Raw genomic sequence first — 25,604 nt, 5'->3', positions numbered from 1 at the left:
CAACACTTTAGCAGCAATGAATATGATTACTAGTCAGACCAAATTATTGAATTTAGAAAGCACGTCTAACTGTGGTAGAAGAGGAGAAAAAGGGTTAAATAAACAAACATTCACTAAACAAACAGACACAAATACACACAGACATCTAGTGGTTATAGAAATCACTTACTCTTAGTCGTACCTGCATCCCAAACGGAACTTGTGTAGGAGGGAAAAGGTTCCCCTGTTGGCCAAAAGCTTGACGAGGGCCCATGAAAGGCCTGGGCTGGTTGGGGGGTCCACCTTGTTGATTTAAGTTCACCATTCCCGGGTGATTTTGGTGGGGAGGGATGTTGTGTCTTGGGGGTTCTCTCCCAAACAGTCCAAGCGGGCCCTGGCCCGGGTGGTTGAAGGCTGGTCCTGGTGGGCCGAAGCCCATGTGGCCCTGGCTGGGCAGCTGCTGCTGGTGGAGGTTGTTGCTGCTGTTCATCAGAGGGCCGGGGCCCTGGTGATCAAACATGTGCTGCCCTGGAAACCGTGTTGAATCTGTGCGCTCTGTTTCCACATGAGGAATAACAACAACATAAGGGAGATGTCAGCTTTCTTTCCTTGAGACTACACCGGTAACTAAGACTCTGGATGTATACTGTTATAGCATGAAAAACGGATACAGCCAGCTCTCTCAAGGTGAACGGAAAAACAAACATGTTGGTTATTAACTCTGCAAATGAAATATGTATAATGCCATTTCCAGGTTTCATTCTGACGTATATAAATATATACACACATGAATTCTACATGAGTTCTGCTAACCAGAAAGCTAGCAGCATACCCTGTAGGTATAGCGCCAGAGGTGATGATGAACAGGGTTAAATATGCTAAGAGAACTTTGTTATCCTCATCAAGGCTGGATGTGAGACTCACCTCCCATAAAGAGGGGTTCTCTGTCCTGGGGGCCTTGAGGTGGCTGGTTCCTAAAAGGCTCCATGTGATGAGGGGGCCGCTGGGGCTGACCGAAATTACCAGGCATGTGCTGCTGAAAGTCTCCCGGTCCCTGGGAAAACACAAAACTCATGAATTATAGGCCATTCTGGGAACTCAATAATCACAAACAAATTAAACTAATGAAAAATGGGAATTTGTGAGGTATTGCATTGGGCAGAAAGCGCTTGTAATTGAGGTGCTAGGGTCATTAAAAAGATGCAGAATCTTGAGTTGTAAACATCAATATGCATGCCAATATTAAAGAAACCCTTCAGCATGAATTTGTGAGCAAACCTGCATTAATGCTACTCGGGGCTTCTAAAAGGCTTTTTTTCTAACAAGGAAAGGGTATTTCACGAGGGGATAAGTGCCCTCATCTTTGTTTCAACCACTTTGTATGTTAGACAGCTTTCCACTCATCGCATGCACACCACTCCCAATCTATCTTCCAAGGAAAACTAGATAACCATTTAATCCCTCCTTGGAATTCGAATCCCCCTCATAACTGTCTCCTTTATTCTTTTAAACATCCATCTCTGTTGAAAAATTAACCTGCTATTCAACACGTGCCACTTCCACAAATGGGCTGCTTGCCTCCTCCAAGCCTATTGTAAATTACTTAAGATGCTATCAAGGCTTAATCCATCTTTATTCCACTGCTGTGTGGAGGTATTTAGAGAGAAGAGGTGTTAGAAAGCTAGAAGGCCAGAGTCCCAAAAACTTGCTTAACATAAAGTTAATCAAAGAGGCTTACAAAGACTGAGGATCACAATGGGGGCACAATCATGCCATTCTGAAAGGTCAGGCAGGCAGGTTTGCACAATGAGGACTCCAGTGTCCATATAATACCTCTCGAATAACACGGCTCATCCTCTCACGTCTAATCCTTGATAAACAGTCGACTCGGTATGTAACTGATGCAAGGACAGTGCTTAGTTGTGATGGGATAACCGTGACAAATATAACAGAGATGGGCCAAATGTCAAACTATATAACAAAGAATGGAAACTTGAGTTTTTGTTTCTGGGTTTAACATAAGACTGATATCATTTACTACTTGTGCTATTTTCAAAGTAGTGAACACTGCTGTAAATTAATAATAGCTAAGGAGAAAAGATTCCTACAAAGTGTCTGCAGAGCAGGCGTCTCTTTCTCAGACACGACTCATCATCGGATAATTTTTTAAAACGCATTTGTTGTTTAGGTTTAAAACAACACAAGCTTTCTGACTTTAACAGTTAGCTTTGAGCAGATAGAAAGCGCATGCTTGGCTATTTCCTGGTTTTTCCATTAACATTAATCAATATTTAACTGAGAACGGGCACCAAATCAAAATAATTGTCAAAATAATCCTTAGTTGCAGCTCTTTTGTGGTGAAACTAAATGTGTGAAGAGTAAAAATATTCGTAATAATGACTTTAATTGGTGTTGAGATTAATATTTCAAAACCTGTCTCCACCAGCAAAAATTTAATGCAGTAATACTAGAGGCTATGACCCCCAATTCGCCTGGCCTATTAACAATTAAATTTGATGGGATGATAATGTATGATAATCATGAGTAATCAGGTGCCCGCCGATAAATGGGATGTTGCCGGCTGGTATGTCACCTGCATTTCAAATTGTGTCCTTGGCAACACCAGCCTAAATGCAATTGACAGCTGGGGAATCCAACACTATGCTGTTCATCAGTCCAGTTGTCTGGATACCTTTCCAACCCACCCTTGTACTGCCAAAATAGCTCTTTGCTACGGTGCCATCAATAACCAGCACAATCACAGACCTCAAGAAACCGGAATGCTGTGATACTGACACTAAAGGCCAGAAATTTGTGTAAATAAAAATACATTTTTGACAAAGACCGACTACTGTGCAGAGGTCTGGCATCTGGCAGCAGGGTTGTAAATTCACATGAGCGCAATTGGATGCAGCCATTTCCAATGGCTCATTTGCATAAATCCATATAAAAGGCGCTCTCCAGAAAGATGTCAGTCAGTACCAGCACCACCTGATGCCTGAGCATCATTAAGTAGAAGGATGGAGTAACTTAAGGCACCCTGGGTGACTTTCTAGCGAGTGATTTCCTTCAATACAGTAATTACTTTAAAGGCATTTCTGTCATGTCTTGGATGGGCTCTTTGTGAGTGAAATAAAGGACCTTTTCTTTCAGGAAATCACCGACTTAAGATCAGCCCGTCTGACGTGAAATTCTGCCTTTGCAATATGTGGTACACCCGAGCCCCATCAAACCACCACCCCGTTTCACTAATTTAGATACTGTTCGAAAAAGGTCTCTGTGCCTTTGGGATACAAACTTGTGGAAAGTGAATTTTAACTGGCAGTATATCCTGGTTTCACAATTCCATTATATGCCAAGCTGACTAGTCTGAGCCCCAGCCCATCCATAAAGAGCTACTAAGTAAGTCCCGCCACTGCAGCCCCAACCTCTAAAAGTCGACCGCCTAAAGCCCCTATCACGCATTTCCAGTTGTGCAGCCAGGCTCCTATCAGTGTTTACAGATTTTCTTTAACAGTATTTGGCCTGGGCAGACAGGCTAATTGAAGTAATGATATTGCCCTCACTAAAAGGGACGCTAACCGTGTGAAGGAGGAGAGAAAGTGAGGCGAAAGAGAGGTAGAGGAGCAGCTGCTACTCACAGGGAACCTCTGAGGACCCACAGCAGGTCTGGGCTGGCTCTGAGCAGGAGGCATCAAGGGCACTGCAATGAGAGGTAGAAAGAGAGCAAGAGGAGGAGGAGGAGGGGGAGGGGGAGAAAATGAAAATGAGAGGCAGTAGGCAGAGAGAGAGAGGGTGGTGATTGTAGAAAGGAAGGAGACCATTAGACATATCCATGCTAAAGGCTCTTAGTCAGGGGTACATGTTAAATTTTAGCTCAGTGTTGCTGCACAAATCTGCCCCCTCCCCAGTTAGGTACAGACCAGGGAGCTCAAGGAAATAGTAAATACTTGCTTGAATCAACAAATATAAAAGAAGAAATTTCTTATTGTTTGAAATGTTATTTTTTTAATGGGATTTTCTTAATAAGCATTGGTGAAACCATATGCCAACATCCAGCACTGGTAAAGAAAATTAAAGTGGAACATATAAACTACACAACACAGATGTACAAAAATAAATAAATAAAATGCACTTGCACACATATGCACACACAATCCTAACCTCAGGCACCCCCAGATCTTCCAGCAAATGCCTTTCTCTTGGGAGCACAGCCCACACTGCACACGCTTTCCTAACACAATTTCAATCTCGGCCTGGACAGACAGGCCGGATAACCCATCTCAGTGAATGAATGCATACTTGAGTTATTGTAACACTGTTCATCTTCACTGCCCATACTAACAAATTTAAGTCAGAAAATCTGACAAGACATCTCATCGGGTCATATATGGCATAATTTTGTGAATCTACTCTAAAAAGTGTTTAAATACATTTCCAGCCACCATAAAGAAACATGGCTTAATTTGGGTTTTAGCTTGGTTTTCGCAGCATATGAAAGCCAGGCCAAAGCCCAGATTTTCAACTTCTAGATTAACTTTTATCTTTGTCCTTAATCTGTGTTCATTTCCTGTTTTTTGTTTTGTTTTTAAATTAAAGATGTCTCCATTGCCAGTTACTGTGGTTTAATAAACAGGCAAATAGATAAACAGCCTCTTGTAACTTCACTGAGTTTACAAGAAACCATCAGTTACAATTACTACCACGGCCCAAAGATGAAGAACTGACCATCATCACTAATGGGATGGCAGACTGGCTCGGTCGCAGCCTCAGACGTGTGTGGCTACACTGAGTGGGGGTTCCCTCCCCACCTCACAGCCCAGAGGTTTGCCGGACAAGGACCCGGGGCAAAACACTGTATTGCTTACTTGAAGTTTATGCATCGAAAACTGTTCAATAAACTAATTTTTTCCACTTACAGATTATTTGCAGACACTGAAGCTACAATAACAAACACTGGAAATACTAATGAAGTCACCGTTTGACTGACTTTGTGCGCAGGTGGGATTCTCAGTTTCCTGTCAATTTCTCGATTTTTTGTGTGTTATATCTTTGACTCCAAAAAGTTGCACACAACAAATACGACTCTCTAAAGCAATGTGGTTTCTTATGCATTAAAACTTGTAAATGTGTATATAATTATGAGAGATTGGCTTGATCCCCTTGTTAATGGACAGAACTGTTGAATATATAAGTTCTCCAGCAATTTTAGTTTTAACACTAATCCAAAGAAAAACTGAATAAGAGGGATATATTAGGTTAAATAACAAAAGTCACCCAGAAAGCACTGGGTTGACGCTGGAGAAAGGTACCTTGAACGGGTGACGTTGCAGGCCCTCTGAAGTGGGGGTTAATGTGGATGTTCTTAGGTTGTGGAGCCTGTTGCTGGTGATGTGGAGGGAAGTTGGGTGGCGGGGAATTCATCAGTCGTGGTGGCGGCTCCATCTGAGGTCGCAGCGGCGGGGAGCGATGAGACATGTGCGGAGGGATGAGGGGCTGAAGGGGCTGCTGAGGAAGCGGACGCCCGTGATCTTGGAAGTGAGGCGGTCCGCTTGGACGTGAGGGGTGGTGCTGCGGGGAATGCAGCTGCTGCTGATGAGACTGATGAGGAGGAAGCATTCGCGAGGACTGCTGTTAATTGGAAAGAGAAAGGAAAGCAGAGAGGAGGGAAAACCAAAACAACCCGTCAAAACACCTTCCGATCTTTTGGATTCTGCTATGATGCGAGGACACACCAACAAGTCAATTCAACAGCAAGAGCAAAGACAGTATGGTAGAAATAGGATGTACGTCTGTTTTCTTTATGCTGGGTTCAGACTCTGTGATAACAGCCTGATTGTGGCCTCATACAGATGATGTAGGCTTCACTGTTAATCGAAACTGGAGCAACTGTCCTGACAACGTGCTATGTCAGAATATTTTGTGAGGTTGACCATTATGAGCAAAGTAAAACAGGAATGATGCTGCCAGTGTAGCTCAATAGATATCATGTGCAATCATGATTAATAAAGGAGAAACAGCAAGTACTCCGTCATGTCTCTCAGTTACAAAAAGGCAGGTTTTTAATGACTATGATCGCTAACTCTGCCACAGTGACCATCATTAGAGGTAGACAATTTTTGCACTGTGAACCCAGCGTTAGATTTCATCAACCTTCATTCAATAAAAATATAAAATCTTTGAAATATGCTACAAAAATTAAGAAAAACAAACAAAGCCAACACTTAAAAGTCATGCCACCTGCTACCACTGGAATATCCCTGCCATCGATGCATCAAAAAAAATAATTATATAGTTAGGTGATGTTTCAAATGGGTCCTTGATAATTGGTCAATATGTTTACCGAGCAAACAAACAAACATGCCAGTGACCAAATTAGTCAAATAGTTAAGCCTGACAACTAGAGTGCCTTGTAAAAAGCACACACTCATTAACGGCAGCCAGCAGGATGTTTGTGGTGTTGGCATGTCATCCCTGTGCCATTAAATTTTCATTTCCAGTGTTTACGTTTGGTTTTGAATTTTAAAGCCTATTAACACTAATTAATACAACCTAAAATAATGCAGTGCTGGAGTTGGATTTCATCTAGCCTTGAAAAAGAATCACTTTAATCAGTCTCAAGCTGTGAACAACGGGGGAAACACCCAACTCATACTTTTATTTGTTACCTGAAGCCTTGATCTAAAAACGTAAAGAAACCCAACACACCTACACAGTTTGTTTTATTTAAAAAAAAAAAAAAAAGAATAACATTTTTATTTGATAAAATTAATTTACATTGTAACTATTTATATCATATACCAGTGTATAAAAAGGCCCAGAATGTGCTGAAAAAGTATTAGTTACTTGCACATACACATGCACATTATGGTACATGCTCAATGTGACTTTTTCACCAATAATAAATGTATATCAAAAGATTAAATGGTTGGAGCTCAGTCCTGTGTAAAGAGCAAACAATTTTTTATAATGCTGTCTAAATGAACAACTGCTAAATCATTTTCTATAATCCATATATCACTGACTACAGGAGAGCAGAGAGTGCTTTGACTTTCTTTCCATGTGTAATCAACCATTGCTGTGGTGCTTTTAGATAGGAAGGAGAGCAGCAGCAAAATAAATACATGTCAAGTACTTAGACACGCTGCCTTGTAACTGTGACGAATACAAGGAGGTAAAAAGTTGAGCCATTTCAAATCATCTTATTCAGTGAAGCCCTCATGCTCCCTTACAGTGAAGTGACACAGTACTGAGTGATGCAATGCTCTGTGCAGCCAAATAGGAGAACGCTTTAAAAACATTCAGGTGGATGACTTGACAGTGCTTTACCTGCATGCCCATGTTTCCCATCGGGGGGAATCTCTGGTCGTTCATTCTTCCTCGGTTTCCTCCTCTATAATCTCCCATTTCAAACCCTGGGAAGCCTCCTCTTCCTCTGCCTCCTCGTCCCCCACCTCGGCCTCTGCCTCCGTGACGATTTTGTTTCTTCTGCCGTTCTTGCTCCTCGAATTCCATCAAATCTCGCTTGGCCTTCTCTGACAGTTCTGTTTATACGTGGAACAGGAAAAGGAGGCACTCATACATTAAACTTAAATCAACGGAAGTTTAAGTAATGTAAATGAAGCCTATAAGAGTTTAGAGAGATTCAATGTTTCAGCATCTTTAAGCATTCAGGCTGTCAGTGGATACAGAATAAATTATTCCCAGCAGGAATAATTTGTACCTAGTGTTTCAGGGATGTTCCGCCTTTTGGAGCCTGCATCTGCCAGGCGCACAACAACGCCCTCCTTTCTTTCAGATTTGAACCTTATGCGGCCAGACTCTTCATCTTCCTCGTCTTCTTCATCCGATTCCTCCTTTGTTTCTTCTTCTTCTTCTCGCACAGCCTCATTTTCACCCTGAAGGACATGCTCCGATGTTAGAAACAGAAGACGTCTCCTATCCTAACATTTGCTTCACCATTTTTACTCTGTGGCTTGCTGTGTTTAATTTCATCATTGGCTTTATTGCATGAAAGGACATCCTAAAATTCATGCTGGTGTTTATTGAATATACACCAACAGTTGGGGGCCAGTAGCCAGAAGGTTAAAGCATATACTCCCATTGCTACCAATCAAGCTCTATGCATTCCTAGCTAACAAAGCCAGCCCTCAAGCTTGATTGTACCATGTGAAGTTGTAGCACCACTTGTTCATCCCGTTTCAACACTGAAATAAAAACAATGAATCTAAAGAAGCTGGCTTCAGAATACCTCCTCCATGTCATAGACTCTATTCCCTTCAGCAGTGTCTTCATTCTGCTGATTTCCCTCCACCTCCTCTGTGTCCTCCCCTGCGCCCTCCTCCTGCTGGGCTCCATCTTCATCAAGAGGCTCATCACCATAGGGGGTTTCGTATTCTTCATCCTTTAAAGATGAAACGGTTAATATGCATCAATAAATTGACAACAGATTTCTGATTAGGACCGGCAATGAGCAAATAATTTTTTATTTTTCCTGTTTCTGTTGAAAATAAAAAAACATTCTGTTTAATAAAAATGCTGTTATAGATTATCTTTTTTCCCATCACTAAGAGCTGAAATGAACGCAAGAGGTGACATGATGACATACTTTGCAGTGCAGATTGATAAAATTTCAACTTTTCTCATTAAAAAAGGACAAAAAAATAAATAAAATAAAAATGCTATGGTGAGGTTTTGGGGAGGCACCAGACAACCCCACCCCTTCCAAACCCAAATTATCATAACAGTAGGAGCAAGGCTTCATTACTATTCCTGACAGCATTTGAAATTCAATGAGATGTAAATGTTTGACATGATATACAGAAATGCAGGCGCAGATAAAAACACTCCTCCCCGCTTCAATGATGGTGAAAATATCATTGACTGACTCCTCACAAATCACTCCGTTACTGTCCACGCTGATTTCACTTCAACCCATGATGCAAACACTGAGCTGTGATCCAAATACACAACTCAGTCAAAAAAAAAAAAAAAAAATCAACACACAAAAGGTGCAACATAGCTGGAATATGAGCTGCCAGCGATTCCAGCATCCGAACTGCACAATACCCTCTAACAAATTCCAATGGCTGAATAAGGTCAGATTGTATGTCTTGCAGTGATGTTAGGTGTTGTGCTCCATTAACCTGCCAGCAGCAGCTCCACATAAAAAGGCAGAAATGGGGGGGGGGGGGGATATTCCAACCAAACCAGACGGATGGACAGTAAGCCCCAAGGGAGGCACAAGAACAGCTTAATCCTTTAAACTGTTCCACAAAATGCTCAATGAATACCACAGTGAGCAAAATGTCAAGGCCATGCAGTCTAGTGACCTTGTAAACAGGCATTGCAGATAGCTGAAATACACCTCCACACCTGCAGACATCTCCAAAATATCCAATCCAAAATAGGCAGCCACTTGTGCTAAGAAGGTCAACATCTTATCGTTGTTTGGAGAAAGACGGTAGGCTAATATATCTCTGTCAGGTGACACACACAATCACACCATGGTAAATGGAGCATAACAGACATTTGCACATGGATCTGGTCTTATCTTTGATCCTCTTAGCCCAGGCTAAGAGGAAAGGAAAACGAATAAAAGGGAAACTCACATCAATCATTAGAAAACTGTATGGAGTGTCCTCGGGAAGGTCAATAATCTTTTCACCTGCATGAGACTTTATCAGATCCAGTCTAAAGGCAGAGATAAAAGCCCCCCACATTAACCTCTGCCGATTGGCAGCACATCTCCCTGACACAAAGCAGCTTCTTACTCCCCCAAAGATACAAGGCCCAAGGTCACAATGGCACAGGGATTTGGAGGCGACAGCAGAGCATTACCTCACGCCAAACAAGCTGTCAACAAAACTTTGTCAGCAAGATGGAGAAATTAACTGGCAGGAAGTGATAATGAATCTAATCCTCCCCTGCCAAAAAACACCGACCAACATCTCCTTCTCCTGAATAGATTTTCAATCCTGACTGACCCTGTACTGAGACAAGAAAATTGACATTATCTCTTGGACACAATAGAGCTGGGCAGAAAAGGGGGAGAGAAATGTGTGTGTGTTTAGGCATAGATTTGAACAACTGAGGAAATGTGAGAACTCACTTGAAATTCACCATCAATAGGCTCATTGATTTGGATGTTTAGCACACCATCCTGATAGTCGTCGTCAGCCTCTGCTGGCTCTCCAGCGTAGCCCATTTGGTCTTCGGAAATCTCTGCGCCATCTTCTTGGCCATATTCCTCTGTATATGCCTCATCCTGTTGCTGGTACTCTTCCGCCTCCTCCACATCCCCTTCTTCGCAGCCCTCTGCACCGAGGTTCACAACGTCATCGGTATAGTCTGCTTCCTGTGAGTTGTCCTGCTGGTCATAGGATGTGCCCAGGGTATATGTGGTATTGAGGCTGATATCCTGACCACTGAGAGGAAGTGAAAACATTTTTAACATCCCATAAAACAGAAATGAGGGATGATGGAAGTCTAAGCAAAGATGAGGACACAGATATAAGTGGATTACCTTTGATCTACGTCTTCATCATCACTTCTGAGAAGATCATCATTCAGCTCTTCATCTGACATTTCTGATGGATTCTGAAACATACAAACAAACAAACAAACAAACAGGGCCATTATGGTGTTAAACATACTGTTCTTTAGATGTGTGCGTGTGTTGGTGTGTCTGTTTAAGGTGTGGGGGCAGGGGACCACCTCCAACCCCAAAGGATGCTCTATTCCCATGTGGTGAAGGCAATCTGGACAGGTCAACAGAGTGCTTTTTTGTCCACTGTACTTCCTCCTGGTTCACATCAACAATTCCCCCTGTGGAGGAGCCACCTGCTACAAATCCACTGATCGCATCACTTTCTAAATGTTCCACAAACACCATCAACTAATGTTTAGGATGTTGTTTTCCGGTTTTTAAGCAGAGAAACCATACCAACAGCTTGGCACAAAGCGCACACACAGCAAAAAAATGTGACTTTTAAAAGCTTTTAGCTTATTCTTACCTTTTTACCTGACAGCCAGTCCTCTTCCAACAAATCCTCTTCCAAATCACTTTTGTAGCAAAAAGACAAACAATGACAGGTGAGTAGAGTTAGACATCAGCATGTTACTTAATACTGCCTTACATAATACTGTCAACTCTCTATTCAACTAGCAAGTTAAACCTGTTTAGGTAAACTCTTCTTAAAAAAAAAAAAAAAAAATATATATATATATATATATATATATATATATATATATATATATATATATATATATATATATATATATATATATATATATATATATATATATATAAAAAACACCCAGCACGCCCCTGCGGGCGGTTTATCCTTCAAGCTCGGGTCCTCTACCAGAGGCCTGGGAGCTTGAGGGTCCTGCGCAGTATCTTAGCTGTTCCCAGGACTGCGCTCTTCTGGACAGAGATCTCCGATGTTTTTCCCGGGATCTGCTGGAGCCACTCGCCTAGCTTGGGAGTCACCGCACCTAGTGCTCCGATTACCACGGGGACCACCGTTACCTTCACCCTCCACATCCTCTCGAGCTCTTCTCTGAGCCCTTGGTATTTCTCCAGCTTCTCGTGTTCCTTCTTCCTGATATTGCTGTCATTGGGAACCGCTACATCGATCACTACGGCCGTCTTCTTCTGTTTGTCTACCACCACTATGTCCGGTTGGTTAGCCACCACCATTTTGTCCGTCTGTATCTGGAAGTCCCACAGGATCTTAGCTCGGTCATTCTCCACCACCCTTGGGGGCATCTCCCATTTTGACCTCGGGACTTCTAGGTTATACTCGGCACAGATGTTCCTGTACACTATGCCGGCCACTTGGTTATGGCGTTCCATGTATGCCTTGCCTGCTAGCATCTTGCACCCTATATATATATATATATATATATATATATATATATATAATTCTCAACTTTTAACAATAATAATATTATTGCAATAAAAGATAAGTAATTTCAGCAGCATCTTGACCAATACAAGGGATGTAAAAGTTCTAAAACACAGGCCAAAATCCATTACACACATTTCAATGATAACAGCAGGTTGTGCCATTTAATATAATAAAGAGATGGATGCAATAGTTTACCTCTCAAGATCATGATCTTCACCTCTCCTTCTGCGTGATCGCTCAGCACCGGGTTTGTCATATTCATCAAAGTCAAAATCTGCAAAAAGGACAGTTGTGCTTCAACATTAGCTCTAACAAGAGCAACGTAAAATACTAACAGAAGGCTCCCACATGGATTTAGAGGTGGGTGGTAGGCGGCAAGCAGGATAGTGGCTCGAGCCACTTTTTTATCATTTATGCAGATCTGTTAAGACCAAATCACATGCGGCGTTAGTAAGATTTAACAATGAACAATCACTTCGTTACACATAAAGCAGGATAAAAATCACTCCATGAAAATAAATATGTCTGCATTTTCAACATGATTTGGGAAATCTGGCAACGGCTTAAAATAACTACAAAATATATAAAAATTTGTTTTAAGGTGAGACATAGCCCACATTTTCTTCATATGCCATAGGCCTATTATTCTCACTATGATGCTTGTTTTAGTGGGACCGTGTATCCATTAAAAATGGAGGAGGCTCCTTGCCTGTACAATTAAACTTTTACATTTACTTTGGAAATGTTGGTCAAAAACACTGAAGACTAGTGTCTCTTTTCTACCGGCCATGATGCAACACTTGAGCTGAACGTCAAGCCACACATGAATTTATGTCTTGGCAGGACTAACGCAGATGGGCATGTTTCTCCACCATCATGTTAAAGCTGAGTTGTAGTAAATCAAAATATATTAAAATATTTAAATTTTGGGTCGGAAACTAGCGCTTTTACGAATATATATTTTATGTATCTTAAAGCTAAGAAATTCCTTTAATATGTAAAGCATTAGACTAACATTATGGAATCGGGCTGCACAATTAATTGAATTTTAATCTCGATCACCATTTTGGCTTCCCACAATTAATTGAAATTGATCAAGCGACACTGAAAACGCGTGCTTCCCCAATGGAACACAAAGCAGAGGCAAATCAAGCGCTTCCTAAATCAGCACCTGACCACGTGCCTGCATGTGCCAATCACAGCTGTTCCCTGTGCAACAAAGCTTCAATTTTCCTGGACTAGTCTGGACAAGTAACATAATGTTAAAAGACAGAAATACAACAAACTTCAAATGTCTAATACAGCAGGTGGTGAAGAGAACATCATTTGTTCTTTGGAAATACTTTGTATTTAAGGCAAATTTTGTCAACCAACCAGCAACACAATGAACTTATTCAACTCCCTGAAAACACACCACAAACTGCTCTGCAATAAAGGCTGAGGGAAAAAGCAATGGGTGCTCAGACATCCATGAAAGTGAGCCTGTGCAGTGCATCAGTTTCCATCCAGCTCACAAAAATACACTGAAAAACCAATGCAATCACATTTAGCCAAAATAAGCACCCAATAAACACTTTGCATAATGAAAGCTTCAGAAAAATGATACATTTACTGGACTAAAGATGGGCTACCTCTCAGCGCAATCATTTTTCCAAAGTAGCAAAACCTGCACTATATGCAAACAATCAAAGGGTAAATAAAGAGGAATCTCTTTTCAAGTACTTTGCTACAAGTTTTAGTCATATCCATCGCCCAGGTTTGATTAATGGAATGAAATACTTTATATTTTCCTTCTAGGAGATGCACTTGAGTCAAGTGAATAAACACCTTGTCTGAAAAGTAGAGCAGGGCGATATGGCCAAAAAAATTTATCACGATATATATTTGAAAATTTGCGATAACGATATAACCGACGATATAATTGATGCGAGACAAAATACAACTCCACAATATTACTAGCGCAAAAAGACAACCTTCCATTTATTTTCACTTAAACAAGAAGCTGGTTTTTATGTACATTAAAGCTTTATAAAAATGTAACAGTGCAAATGCAAATTCCTTGCTGAAAGTTTAACCAAAAGGCATTTCCAGTAGAAATGGGCTGACATATCCTGAGCATAACCATGTATAATATCCACTGAAGTTAAAAAGAGGTGCTTTGCAACATTAAACTGCAGTGTGCAGTACGCATTTTTCAGACCATAAGGTGCACGGGATTATAAGGCACATTAAGCGAAACAAAGCAGTCAGATAAATCAAACTTTATTAAACTCATTCTTCTTGCTTCCTCCACTTCTGTACCATTGATTCATTAATGTTGAATTCTCTGGTAGCTGCTCTATTCCCATGTTGTTGCAGTATATTAATGACTAACCTCGTATTGTGGATGGATTATCTCAGTTGTTCTCCTGACTGAAGTTTGGTCCGTTTACAGCATCCTGCCATGCGATTGCATTTGTCTCTAACCATGAAGAACCTTCACGTTAACTTTTATAAGTGGAAAAGTGTTAGTGTTCGTCCTCCAGCTTCACTGTTTATGTTATGCTAACATAGCTGTGTCGCTAGCGATCACGTAGCACATCATTATATACCAGCTAGCCCAACTTCAGTAACCCTACAAACGTCACTGCTGTTTAGTTTCCTGTCTTCATTTATGTTGGAAGTGATAGCAGAGCTGTACGTTTGAATTTTTTCAGAAATCTCTCAGTCAGAACATGCTATATCATGCTTAGGTAACTAGCGAAACTAGCGAGCTAACTTCTGCTAGCTTCCTGCTAACTTCTAACTCCGTTAAATGTAATAACTTTTGTTTTCATGGATGCCTGGAAGTTGAACTTTATAGTTACACCTGGTAAAGCAGCAATGCTGATCGTTTTAGTAAAGATGAAAGAATTTAGACAGTTTTTAACTCTAAGTGATGCTGCAGTGTTGTTTGACCTGAAGCATACGGAGTTTAGGACCCAGATTACTCCCAGATTTAAGAGCATCTTAGAACGGCCGCTTGCATGTTCTGCAAAAAAATGTGCTTTGTTGTGTATCTGACGGACAAACACCAAACCAGTTCCACATCACGGAAGTTGCACCATTTTTACAAACCAATTCTGGTTCATCTGTTTCACTCAACAATCGGCCATGTGCGTATGAAAACAAAGGCACTGCGCATGCGCGTTTTACTCCCATTCTATCGCGATATTTCATTTTCCTATCGTTGCCTAACATTATACCGGTATTACCGTGAACAGTATAATATGGCCCAGCCCTACTGAAAAGCTTCTTTAGTTACCTGAAATGTAGCACAGTGTATTTTTCCTCAATAAAAGCAATCAATAATCAAATGATTGTCCATCTTTTTATTATTATTTTTTTATTATTTTGGCCATAATTTTGCAGCCCTGCAACAGACCATGTGCTTTTCACAATCTGAAATGCCCCTAAACTGCAAACACCCTGCTGCACATGCTCCTTACCCCAACAAACTGCCGTTATTGTTGCAATGACATGTGTATCAAGAGCCTATTACGCAAACTGATCAAACTCTTTGAAACCTTTCAGAGAAAGAACACAGATCGTCTATCATGGATGATCTTAATTTGTCACAGTAGCCAATTCAGGCAAACCAACTTTATTTATATAGGAATAGGTTAAAAAATACACATAATACAAAGGAGTGCAGTGTACAATGATGTGTACTCAATAAGCGATGGGCCTCGTGTCAATAAAAAGGCACATCTGATAAGTTTAAAGGCAGTGATCAATAACCCGATTTTAGGTTTTGTTTGAAAATGGCTAGCACTGACGCAGATTTGGCCTCCATTAAATCAATAAATGTTCCGTTCAAACGTTATAGACCTTGATGCAACTGGGGTAAAACTCACTGCAGCAACATGATCAATGAATGTCAAAGCAGCTGAGATATTAACCACTCTGATCAGAACTTTCAGAATTAAATCAGAGAGATAAAAGAACACAGATCAAATTATGTGGGCTCACCTAAATCTGAAGAACTCAATTTTAGCAGGTTTTCCAAACAGCCTTGAATAGAATCTGTCAGGCTCATTCTATTCAAGATAGCATCCCTACACTTAGAACACAGCAAATGCGCAAAATGCAGCCTCTGATTCTCTGAAAGCCAGACATCATATGAGCAAAAAAAGGGACGGATGCTCAAAATACTGACAAATTGAAATTGTTTAAATTAGGGATGCACTGACTGATCAGCCAGGGATTGGAATCAGTGCATTTTCAGCATTGTAAGCCCTCTATATCCAATTACCAGCCAGTGTGTTTCATACAGGCCACATACTAAAATTCCTATTAACATGCAAGCGCTTCAGTGTGAGTGAAAACAAAAAGTTAATCAAAGTAAGGCACGAAACTAGCACGAAAACATTTGTAACAACAAACTTAATAAGACACTTAAAACACCCTCACATAAACATTTTAAAGAAGCTACCAAACGCAACTAAAGCTAAAGCTATCCAAAACCATCCAGCTATCCATCAATCTAAAGACATCAGAGCCAGTCACAAAGCAGAAGCCTTGGTATGAGAGAAAAATGTCAGCGTCCTGTTAGCAAAAGTTGATTTTTCTTTGTGCACGCTATCAATTATACCCCTTAGAAAGAAAATCAGGATTGGCAAAAGCTGATAATGAAAGGTCACACAAAATAAATAAATAAAAATCAGACTCAACCAAGAAAATTGCGATCTCTACTTTGATTCTAAGACGGGTGGATATAACAATGTGCTCTGCTCTGCTGACTTCGACAAAGCTGGAAGAGGCTCAGGTAATTTAATTGTGATTTAAATATCAAGCTTAGCTCATGGGCGTCCTTCTACATCCATGAACCTTTCTCGCCTCTACCCATCTCGAGCAGACCATCCTTCATGACCCTCCCCAAAACTAAGGCTGGTGCTCCCTGACAGACAGTCGAGCATGAAACTTTTATCTGGTAAATTACACGATGTAATTCAGAATAATTTTCTGTTTTATCAGTAAAGTGTTAAAAGCTACACAGCATGGCGGGAGTCACTGCTGACGGTGGGAAGTCGGGTGTATCTGTAGTGAGAACGCTTTGCACCTTCAGAGTATTCAAACAGAATGAAGCAACACATCACGTCTTTCCCTCCAAAAATAATTCCAATAATTAATAAAGATAAAGCGAATGGAAGCATGTCGGCCAACAGCAGCACAGCCAACCATTAAAAACAAGTTTAACAATGAACTCCCACTGGTAGACATTTTCATCATTCACAGAGCCTACTACCTTGTCTACAGTCTATGGCAACGTCAACGAGAGAGCCACTTGTGCTATTAAGTACCAAACAACTGTTGCAGGAAGCATGTGTCACACATAAACACACACAAGGCATGACATGCAGGTTTCCACCGGCAGTGTGCTCAGAGGTTAATAACTGTGTGTCAGTGATGCAACAAGAACTATATTCAAGACCCTGAAAATAATGTAGCAAAATTTAATTAACCTATTATCAATTTTAATTTTTACATTTGCACATTTTCTGTTCTGGCAAAAGTTATTCTACTCAAAGGGCAAATTAGCAGCTTTAAAATGGGCTCTTGAATCTGGGTTGCCTAATAATTCAGTCTCTGCTCATCTAATTATTCTGTATCTGTGCTTTCAGCTCGAAAATCTACTCTGACAGTAGAGCCTGATAAAGCTGCCATTTTTAAATAACATCCTAGAAAAGCAGCCATGCACTGAGCATGGGATTTCAACAGAAAAACTGTTGTACAGTTGACCGCCATCAGTGTCAACAATAATTATGTATGAGTCAGTTGTTTAATGGACTGCTAAAGGCACGAATCACAAACTCTTACATTTGGCATTGAAGTTAGGCTAAAAAAGTTTCTGCATTCATGCAGTGCAGGAGAATAACTGGTTAATTTAACATATGAACTTGACAAAAAGAAAGCCCATAGCATTCCAGTATGCTCATGCTGTCAGAAACGGTAATCAAAATAAAATATCTAAGTGTGATTGCTTGCTAAATTACATACAGGCAAAAATACAGCCAGAGCTGGCCCATAAAGACAAATAAAATAACCCATAAGAAGAAGTAGATGGAAAAAACCAAACAAACAAGTAAAAAACAAAACATAAAATCTGTTTTTGGTAAGAAATCTCATGTCTAATGCCTGTAGTGGCTCTTTACTGCTGTTTAACAAAGTCCCAATGCAGTGTGTTTCATCATGACTTGTTCAGTGGTGCATATCAGACAGCTAGCAAGATGTGGTCTTATTTAAACGCTATAATATTTCATTTAAATTGTATTTATACAGGGCCAAGTGACAACAACAGTCGAATCAAAGCAAGTTATATTGTATGGTAAAGGCCCTACAATAACAGAGAGAAACCCCAACAAACAAACAACCACCCTTTAAGCAAGCACTTGGCAACAGTGGGGAAAAAGAAAGCAGGAAGAAACCTCTGCAGGAGTAGGCTCAGGAAGGGGAAGCCATCTATTGCGACTGGTTGCAATATTTTTATTTTAGGTTGCCGCCAAGTCGCAATTCAGTCATCCAGTGTGAGGTCCTTCATCCAAGTCAGTATGGCCTCCTAAATGTAGTCTGCCAATGTAGTAGCAGAACTGATGTGTAGAAAATAGGATTGCAGCTGTTTGATGCATTATCATCCTCTTATTTATACTGAATAAAGTGACATTTTTAACTGCCCCCTCCAGCAATCTCTTAGAGATCCAATCTCTGTATGGGTTTTATTTGAGGTAAAAGCCATTGGTCAGTCCGGCCTTGGGGTCCCAACCAATTCCAAAATCCAAATGATCCCAATTTTGTTCAAGTGTTTAGAGTCTGGTGCCTGTATTTTACCGCTTGTAATCAAATGTATTAACTCTTACTGTAATTGTGATCGTAAGATGGCCTCTACAAAGCAATGCTATCTAAACACAATGTAGGAATCACTATGGGGACATACGGACCGCGTTAACTGCGTCATAGTGCCCTTATAGAAATGTGCAGTTGTGAGTATAGCTACGATACTGGCGAAAAAGCCATAGAATAACAGCCTGCACTGCAGGTAGTTAGGTGCATAATCAGTGTTAATCATCCATAAAAGAGTATGTTGTGGGGGGTGGCGACTACCTTGAGCTATCAAAATTAGCTATCGATAAAAGCGCTACTGCGATCAAAAAGGGGAAAATACCTGATTAGAGAACCATTATATCTGCTTTAAAATTCAAGAGAAAGCAAATAGGACCCATGGCTTATTTTATATTATGCTTAGCTATTCAGGAATCAAGTGGTTTTTTTTTCAATCCCACCAGATACCAGACTAGCAGCGAGCGTATTTGCAAATAATGTTAGCAAACAGGCCAAAAAGGAAATTCAACGCTAATCAGCGCTTGACTTTGTCCTCAATGTATTAACAATAGCTTTGGGAATTATGCACAGCTGGAGCGTATTACAAATTTAAACTTGTTGAGTTAACGTTGTGTCCGGTATTTTCGTCTGCTTATATTCGTTTTCGTTTTACAAAGCTGGTTTAGCTAATGGCTAGCGTGCGGCCTTCTCTCATTGAAGCCGTCTGTTGACAGTACGAACGAGCTAAGTTAGCTTGACTTAGCTCTGAGGCTAACTTAACACTATCGACAAAATCAACTGATATTACTCACCCTGGTCGTTGGATGACATGATGCAAGGCCCGTCCCGCTTAAAGTGTGATTACTGTACTGCAGAGTGCATTTAATCTTCAGTACTTCACCATTTTCATGGTTTAAAATATGAGACTGGCAAGAGCTTCTATGCGGCAATGACTTCAGATCACGACCAGGATACAAGCATGCTAGAGATGGGTTTGCAGCGATGATGCATTGTGGGTGGGGAAAGTCCAGCTCCCTGGATCGGTTTGCTGCAGGAAATCGAGCTCTCTCCGTAGACATATGTTCGCCCTCTACTACTAGGCTACATGCAAGATGAGGGAGGGATATTTACTTTACATCTGGATAAGGTATGAAGTTGACTTCGTATTAGTTCTACAAAAAGCATACATCATTAACACAATAATAAATCTGAATATTATGTGGCATATTGGTAAGTAAGTGTATTACCTATAAATTCAAAGTGACCTTTTCAGCCTTTTTTCAGGTTAGGGCAGCTGTGGCTCTGGAGGTAGAGCGGGTCTACCATCAGGCTGGTGGTTTGATTCCCAACACTTTTAGTATGCATGATTTACTGGGGATACTGAACCCGCAGTTTCCCCCGAGCGTGAGCGTGTGAATTCTTAAAAGTCATTAGGCATAGAAAAAAAATTGTGTATGTGTTTGATTGGATGAATAAGGACTGCAGTAAGAAAGCACTTTAAATGCTCAAATAGAGTTCTGCACTACATAAGTACCAGCTCATTTACAAAATTCAGTACTATACAAAACTTTATTGAAAAGTATAAAATGAAGGGTACATTGCACTGCAATACCTTTAATCTATTCTCCTTTTTGTAGTTAAGCATCATCCACAGAGGAAAAAGAGATGCACATTTTAAGTTCCTATGCGCTCTCTGTTCTTTAAATGTTTTCTGCTTCTTTCCCCCACAGCTTTAAACATTCATGGTACTCATTCAATTTTTAATAATCATTTAAGAATGAACATGCTTTAGCTGGATTAATCCTGCCCTCAAACCTCTCCTTGTAATGTTTTTCCAAGGTATGAAAAATTAGGATTTCCACCTGTGTTGGGGAACTACTTGCACTAATGGAAGGATAATGTTATAGAAACATAATGGTTTTTGTCATGCATTATTTCGGCAAGGCTGATGAGGTTTTTATAACACTTACACCAGTGGTAATCCTGTTATAAATAAAGCCTTTTTTAAATTCTAGTTTTGCAGTTTTATTTTTCTAATTCCAAAAAATACATTTTAAAACCAAAACTTTTATCTTCCTTTTTGCTATAAAAAACACACCTGTACTCTTGCACAATATCAAAGCTTTAGTGGAGACTGTTCCCTAAAAGGGACAGTGGTGCTAGGTACTTCCTTATCCTTTTGCCAAGTCTCAATCAACTCTCTGATAACTTTGCTCCCTAAAGGAAGAGTAGACAGCTTCTGCACTAAGAAAAAACAATGACTAACAACAAAAATCAGGAGTCTTTTTTCTGATTGAATCCGAAACTTGGAAAAGGAAACTAATTCAGTCCCCTGCTCAGCTGAATATGCTATTTTGCACACATGAAATCATGAAGAACAGAAGAAATACTTGTTATCTTTAGAAAGGAAACAACCTCAGGCATTCAAAAGGTTGCATTTATTGTCTTGGCATGAGATTTTTTTTTTCAATACAGAGAAGAGATCACAAACTGGCTTAGAACACTTGAAACTCATGAATAATACAAAATATTCTGGTTGTTAATTGGATTCCATATGTTTCAGTGCCACATAAATACATTAACACTAGAACAGAGAACAAAGAGAAACTTCTTTCCATTGGTCAGCTTTATGCTAGTGGGTGAAGTTTGCCCTTAGGGTGTCTGCTAGAAAGCCTCAAGGCAGAAGACTTTATGAAGTCTATGGTAAGCTAGTATAAAAAGTGAAACGTGTTGGAATAGGGAGGAGGTAAGGGTGGATGAATGGGCAGAGCACAAGACTTTCTCCTGGGAGACACCTGGAGTTTGTGTCCCATGTGAAACCAAGAGTCAACTTTGGCCTTTGTTAGGCTTTGTTTTCAGTTGTATTTTAGTTTAAACACAGGCGTAACAACTCTGTAACGGGCCTGGGGCAGATATTTTTTGGGCCCTTACTGCCACCAGAGCAAAAACACCATCTCACATTCTCTCTATATTTCTCAATAATCAATACTATCAACAACATCATTCTAGCTTTTGAACAGCACTGTGGACAGAAGCTGCACTCAGAAGTCGGAGAATGGACACATTTAGTGCTCGTTTAGTGCTATAAACTCGACTAGTTAAAGTGACATGAAGACAACTGTATTACTATAAACATGGAACAAAGGAGAGAAGCCCATTGACCACATTCAACAATCATTTCCAGTCGACCAGCTTCTAGATGTATTTTCACATGTAGGTGGTAATAATGTTTCAGTCATTTAGAAAAAGAACTTTATCTTAGCAACACATTGATAACACTGCTCAAATACAAAGTCTATCATCCTGCTCTCTTCTCTCCTTCCTCTTCTGAGCACCACATTTTTACTTTGGCTTGCTAAATATAATTTATAATGCTGCTATGCTGACAAAGTCCTCTATAGTACAGCCTACAGAAAACTTGATGTCAACAAGTTCGTGCACATCATCCATGGGCACCAAGGTCAAGAAGACAAGTAAAGTATTTCCCAGCATATTTGTCACCAAGACTTTTCAGAAATTCAATTCATAAGGAAAATGTATATTACATAAATCAAGTTAGCTAGAACCATGGCTTAAACATACGGTGAAACATTTATAATAGAACAAAGCAAAAGATCATGATATGAGCTGTGGAAGTTTGTGGGGTTCTCTTCCACGGTCTTCACGCTGTACAGGCTCCAGTGATTCTTTTAAAAAGCAGCTGAAGACATTTCTATACAGACAAGCTTTTAATTCATTTGTTGTTTTATTTTTTCATTTTATTGTCTTATATTTATTTCTGGTTTTATTGTAAAACACTTTGTGATTTCTATCTGTGAAAAGTGCTATTTATATACATTTTACTTACTTTTACTTACTTATGAGTTAAAACAAATCCTTTTACAGTCGGTAGCAAAAGTACCTTCATCAAATTAACTGTCTATATGTAGAAAAACTTAAAGGCAAGCAGCTTTACATTGTTTCATGGTTCAGCCAATAGAATTCATATTTGTCATATTCTATTTGAAAAACATAAAAAACTCAACAACTTATGGCAACGGATATTTAAGATTCTGCACAGTATCTATCCCAATGATCAAACAAAGAATGAGAACAAAAGCTCAGAGTTCCTCGAACTGTTTCCCTTCTATTGAAGCATTTAGATGACACTTGGGTTGATTTGATCTGCTCATCAAAGACTTGTTTAAGTAGCCATTATTCGCTTGTTATAAATATGACTTCCCCCTATTTTACAGAAGAAACTTGATTATTACCTATCATTATATGTCAGATATTGTCAGACTAACAGATATTAAGAGAGTAAGTAAAGTAAGTAAAGTAAAGTAATATCAGCAAGACCAAAAGCTCAATGAAAGCTTTAAAACAAAAATGATGCCAATTGCAGAATTTGATAAACAAAGGATGCAAGAGTCAGAAAAAGAACTGCAATGGCTACTGTTGTGGTTATCTTGATAGTGGTCTGTGAACCAAAAAGGGGAACAAAAAGGCCAAATGGATGATTGGATTAAAACACAGTATTTCAAAGTGACTGAGTTGAAAAGAGGAAATCTATTTACTGATCACTTAAGTTAGAGATTAGCGTATCAGTATCATAAGTGTGTAAGACATGGTAGGAATAATTAAATCTGAGTGTATCTTTTCTCTGGAGTTGCACTGAGTTGTACTGACTTTCACCGAAGAGAAGTGGCTCATTCTTCAAACATGCGACAGCCTCTAGTTTGCATGTTTATGGAGAAGCAGGATTCACACCCTAAATACACCTAAAAGCTATGCAAGGACCTGAAGTAGGGCTGGATGTTCCTCCACAACCAACGGACCACCTGCCCCAAACAGTATTTAGTGTTAAAATTGTTATAGATATCATAATTTCTAAAAATGTGTTTAAAATTGACTAAATTTAGAAATAGAAGTACCTTCTTACAATATTAAGAGACTATAATTGAGAAGGTAGTTCATATGGATAAAAATATTATTTAAAAAAGTACTATTAAAGCAATGACATGGCCTAAATTCTTTGCGCATTCTTCACATCCATATTGGCAATTATACACATATATATATATATATATATATATATATATATATATATATATATATATATATATATATATATATATATATATATATATATATATATTTGGCATAATATGTAATAACAGCAACTTAACAATTTCTATTTAGCTAACAATTAGCTAAATTAATAAAATGGCCACATATTGATATTCATCTTCCAGCATGTCCTGACTGTGAATATTTTTAACATTAGCTAAGTCAATATATTGAAGGCATCGCTTATATCCCCCCCTTTTTTAACATTTAGTGTTGGGGTTTGGACATTTCTGTTGTTTGGCTGTTGATATGAATGAGAAAGGATGGGGAGGGGTAGTTTGAATGCTCTTCTTCCACATGGTCCTAGTGCATGCAGTGTCTCCCTGGTTGTTAAGTATTACATTTGTTTATAGACTGTAAGTAGTAGAGGGGTCCAATTCTGCATTTCCTCTTTGTACGTATACCCCACCGTCTACCACTTTTTAATAACAACCGTAAATTCGACTGTACAAAAATCAGTCAGGGTCCATAGATGGTCATTGTTTCTGGAATTTCTTCAGTGGGGGTCTCTGATCTGCTTTGCAGTCAAATTTTATGTTTTGATATCTGGAGGTGGCATCTGAATGTGCAGAGCTTCTCTCACTCACATGAGTTGTAGCTTTACTTTCCCCTGCAGGCAGGTATCATGACTCATCAGATCTGTTATTTGCTGCAAAGCTGTCAAAGTTAAAAAACAAAAAAACAAGTGCTTGGTTTTCAGTTTTAATGTAACAGAGTACAGCTGTCATGTAAATGCTTGTCCTTTTCAAATGGTCACTTTGGCTGAAATTCAAAATCTGGCCTTATCTTTATTCATTTCACTCCTTTGATTTTTCTTCCCTGTAAGGTCACAGCCTGCTTATCTCAACGCTATTTTCCCCCCCTCTTTTGTGCTTAAGTCTGGGAGTCAAAGTTTCGTCTGAGTCTGGCCGTTAGACTACAGCAGAATTCTAACCCCCAAATTCCTCTTGGGCTGACAAACGTCAACAAAGACCCCGAGAGACACCAAAGAGAGGTGAGCAGTGAACTGAAGCCTCATTGTATTGGCTCATTATGGGGTCCCGCAGTGAGGAAGAAGCTATTTTGTAGCACCACAAGGTCAATATCTGAAAGCCAGGGTGATGGAGGGGATATGCTGTGAGATTTTTAATTTGAGAAAGTGTAACGGGACTTTGTTAGTGAAATATAGTCGGTGAATTCTAATAGACTGCAGCTACTGATAGACAAAATGCGGACTTTGCCTTTATTTTTTCTTTTAAACTAATATGAAAAGCTGTTTATCCAAAGCATTGCGAATTTGCAGACACACCCAATACTGTGCTGAAATTTAACAAGCCCATATTTATAATAGTTTCCAAGTTGGAACCAAAATTGTATCTGGCAAGACCCATTGCAGGTGCTTTTATAGCCCATAACATGCTTTCTGACATTATAAAGGTCTGGTGTTTCAGCCTCCCAACCTCTGCAGGTGCAGTCCATATCAATACATATATTCCACACCTCATTACATGTTCACTCACAACATCTGTTTTCAAAGCTATATAAGATATTTCTATGCTCCATGGATCTACTTTCCCAGGAATTTTGATTTTACTTCCAAATAGATTTGAAAAGGGGACCTGTCACACTCTATTATGCTGATCTCAATGATTCTGTGCTCTGTCCAAATCCAGCGGTTTTCCATAACAATGCAAATTACAGGGTGCAAAGCCGAAGGAGACAAGACTTGTTATTCTCCACCCAAAGGACAGAGGTTCTTTACAACAAACTCGCCTGTATGCCTTG

General features: G+C 39.7%; 1 protein-coding gene across 4 annotated transcripts in view; it reads right to left on the bottom strand.

The window, feature by feature from the left end:
* The window catches only part of rbm33a (RNA binding motif protein 33a), a 31,379-nt gene extending 11,598 nt beyond the window's left edge, over nucleotides 1-19,781 (bottom strand). Inside the window, exons 1-12 of one of the 4 annotated variants that reach the window (XM_086306424.1) lie at nucleotides 19,544-19,781; nucleotides 12,090-12,168; nucleotides 10,995-11,043; nucleotides 10,505-10,578; nucleotides 10,091-10,406; nucleotides 8,231-8,383; nucleotides 7,703-7,877; nucleotides 7,309-7,523; nucleotides 5,292-5,610; nucleotides 3,621-3,682; nucleotides 904-1,033; nucleotides 170-534 (exon numbers count right to left, since the gene is read on the bottom strand). In XM_086306424.1, coding sequence (XP_086162550.1) covers nucleotides 170-534; nucleotides 904-1,033; nucleotides 3,621-3,682; nucleotides 5,292-5,610; nucleotides 7,309-7,523; nucleotides 7,703-7,877; nucleotides 8,231-8,383; nucleotides 10,091-10,406; nucleotides 10,505-10,578; nucleotides 10,995-11,043; nucleotides 12,090-12,168; nucleotides 19,544-19,562 — 1,956 coding nt within the window. In that variant the 5' untranslated portion in view covers nucleotides 19,563-19,781. The remainder of the gene's footprint in view (nucleotides 1-169; nucleotides 535-903; nucleotides 1,034-3,620; nucleotides 3,683-5,291; nucleotides 5,611-7,308; nucleotides 7,524-7,702; nucleotides 7,878-8,230; nucleotides 8,384-10,090; nucleotides 10,407-10,504; nucleotides 10,579-10,994; nucleotides 11,044-12,089; nucleotides 12,169-19,543) is intronic. The other 3 variants (XM_086306423.1, XM_086306421.1, XM_086306422.1) reach the window with 3 other exon arrangements.
* Nucleotides 19,782-25,604: the final 5,823 nt, after the last annotated feature.

Source organism: Aulonocara sp. 'chitande type north' Nkhata Bay, linkage group LG9, assembly GCF_057382095.1.
Source record: "Aulonocara sp. 'chitande type north' Nkhata Bay isolate Kocher_YH1m ecotype deep benthic linkage group LG9, A_spYH_male_GT1.1, whole genome shotgun sequence".
NCBI lineage: Eukaryota > Metazoa > Chordata > Actinopteri > Cichliformes > Cichlidae > Aulonocara > Aulonocara sp. 'chitande type north' Nkhata Bay.
Note: the sequence above shows the minus strand (reverse complement) of the source record. Positions and strands in the feature narration are given on the sequence as shown.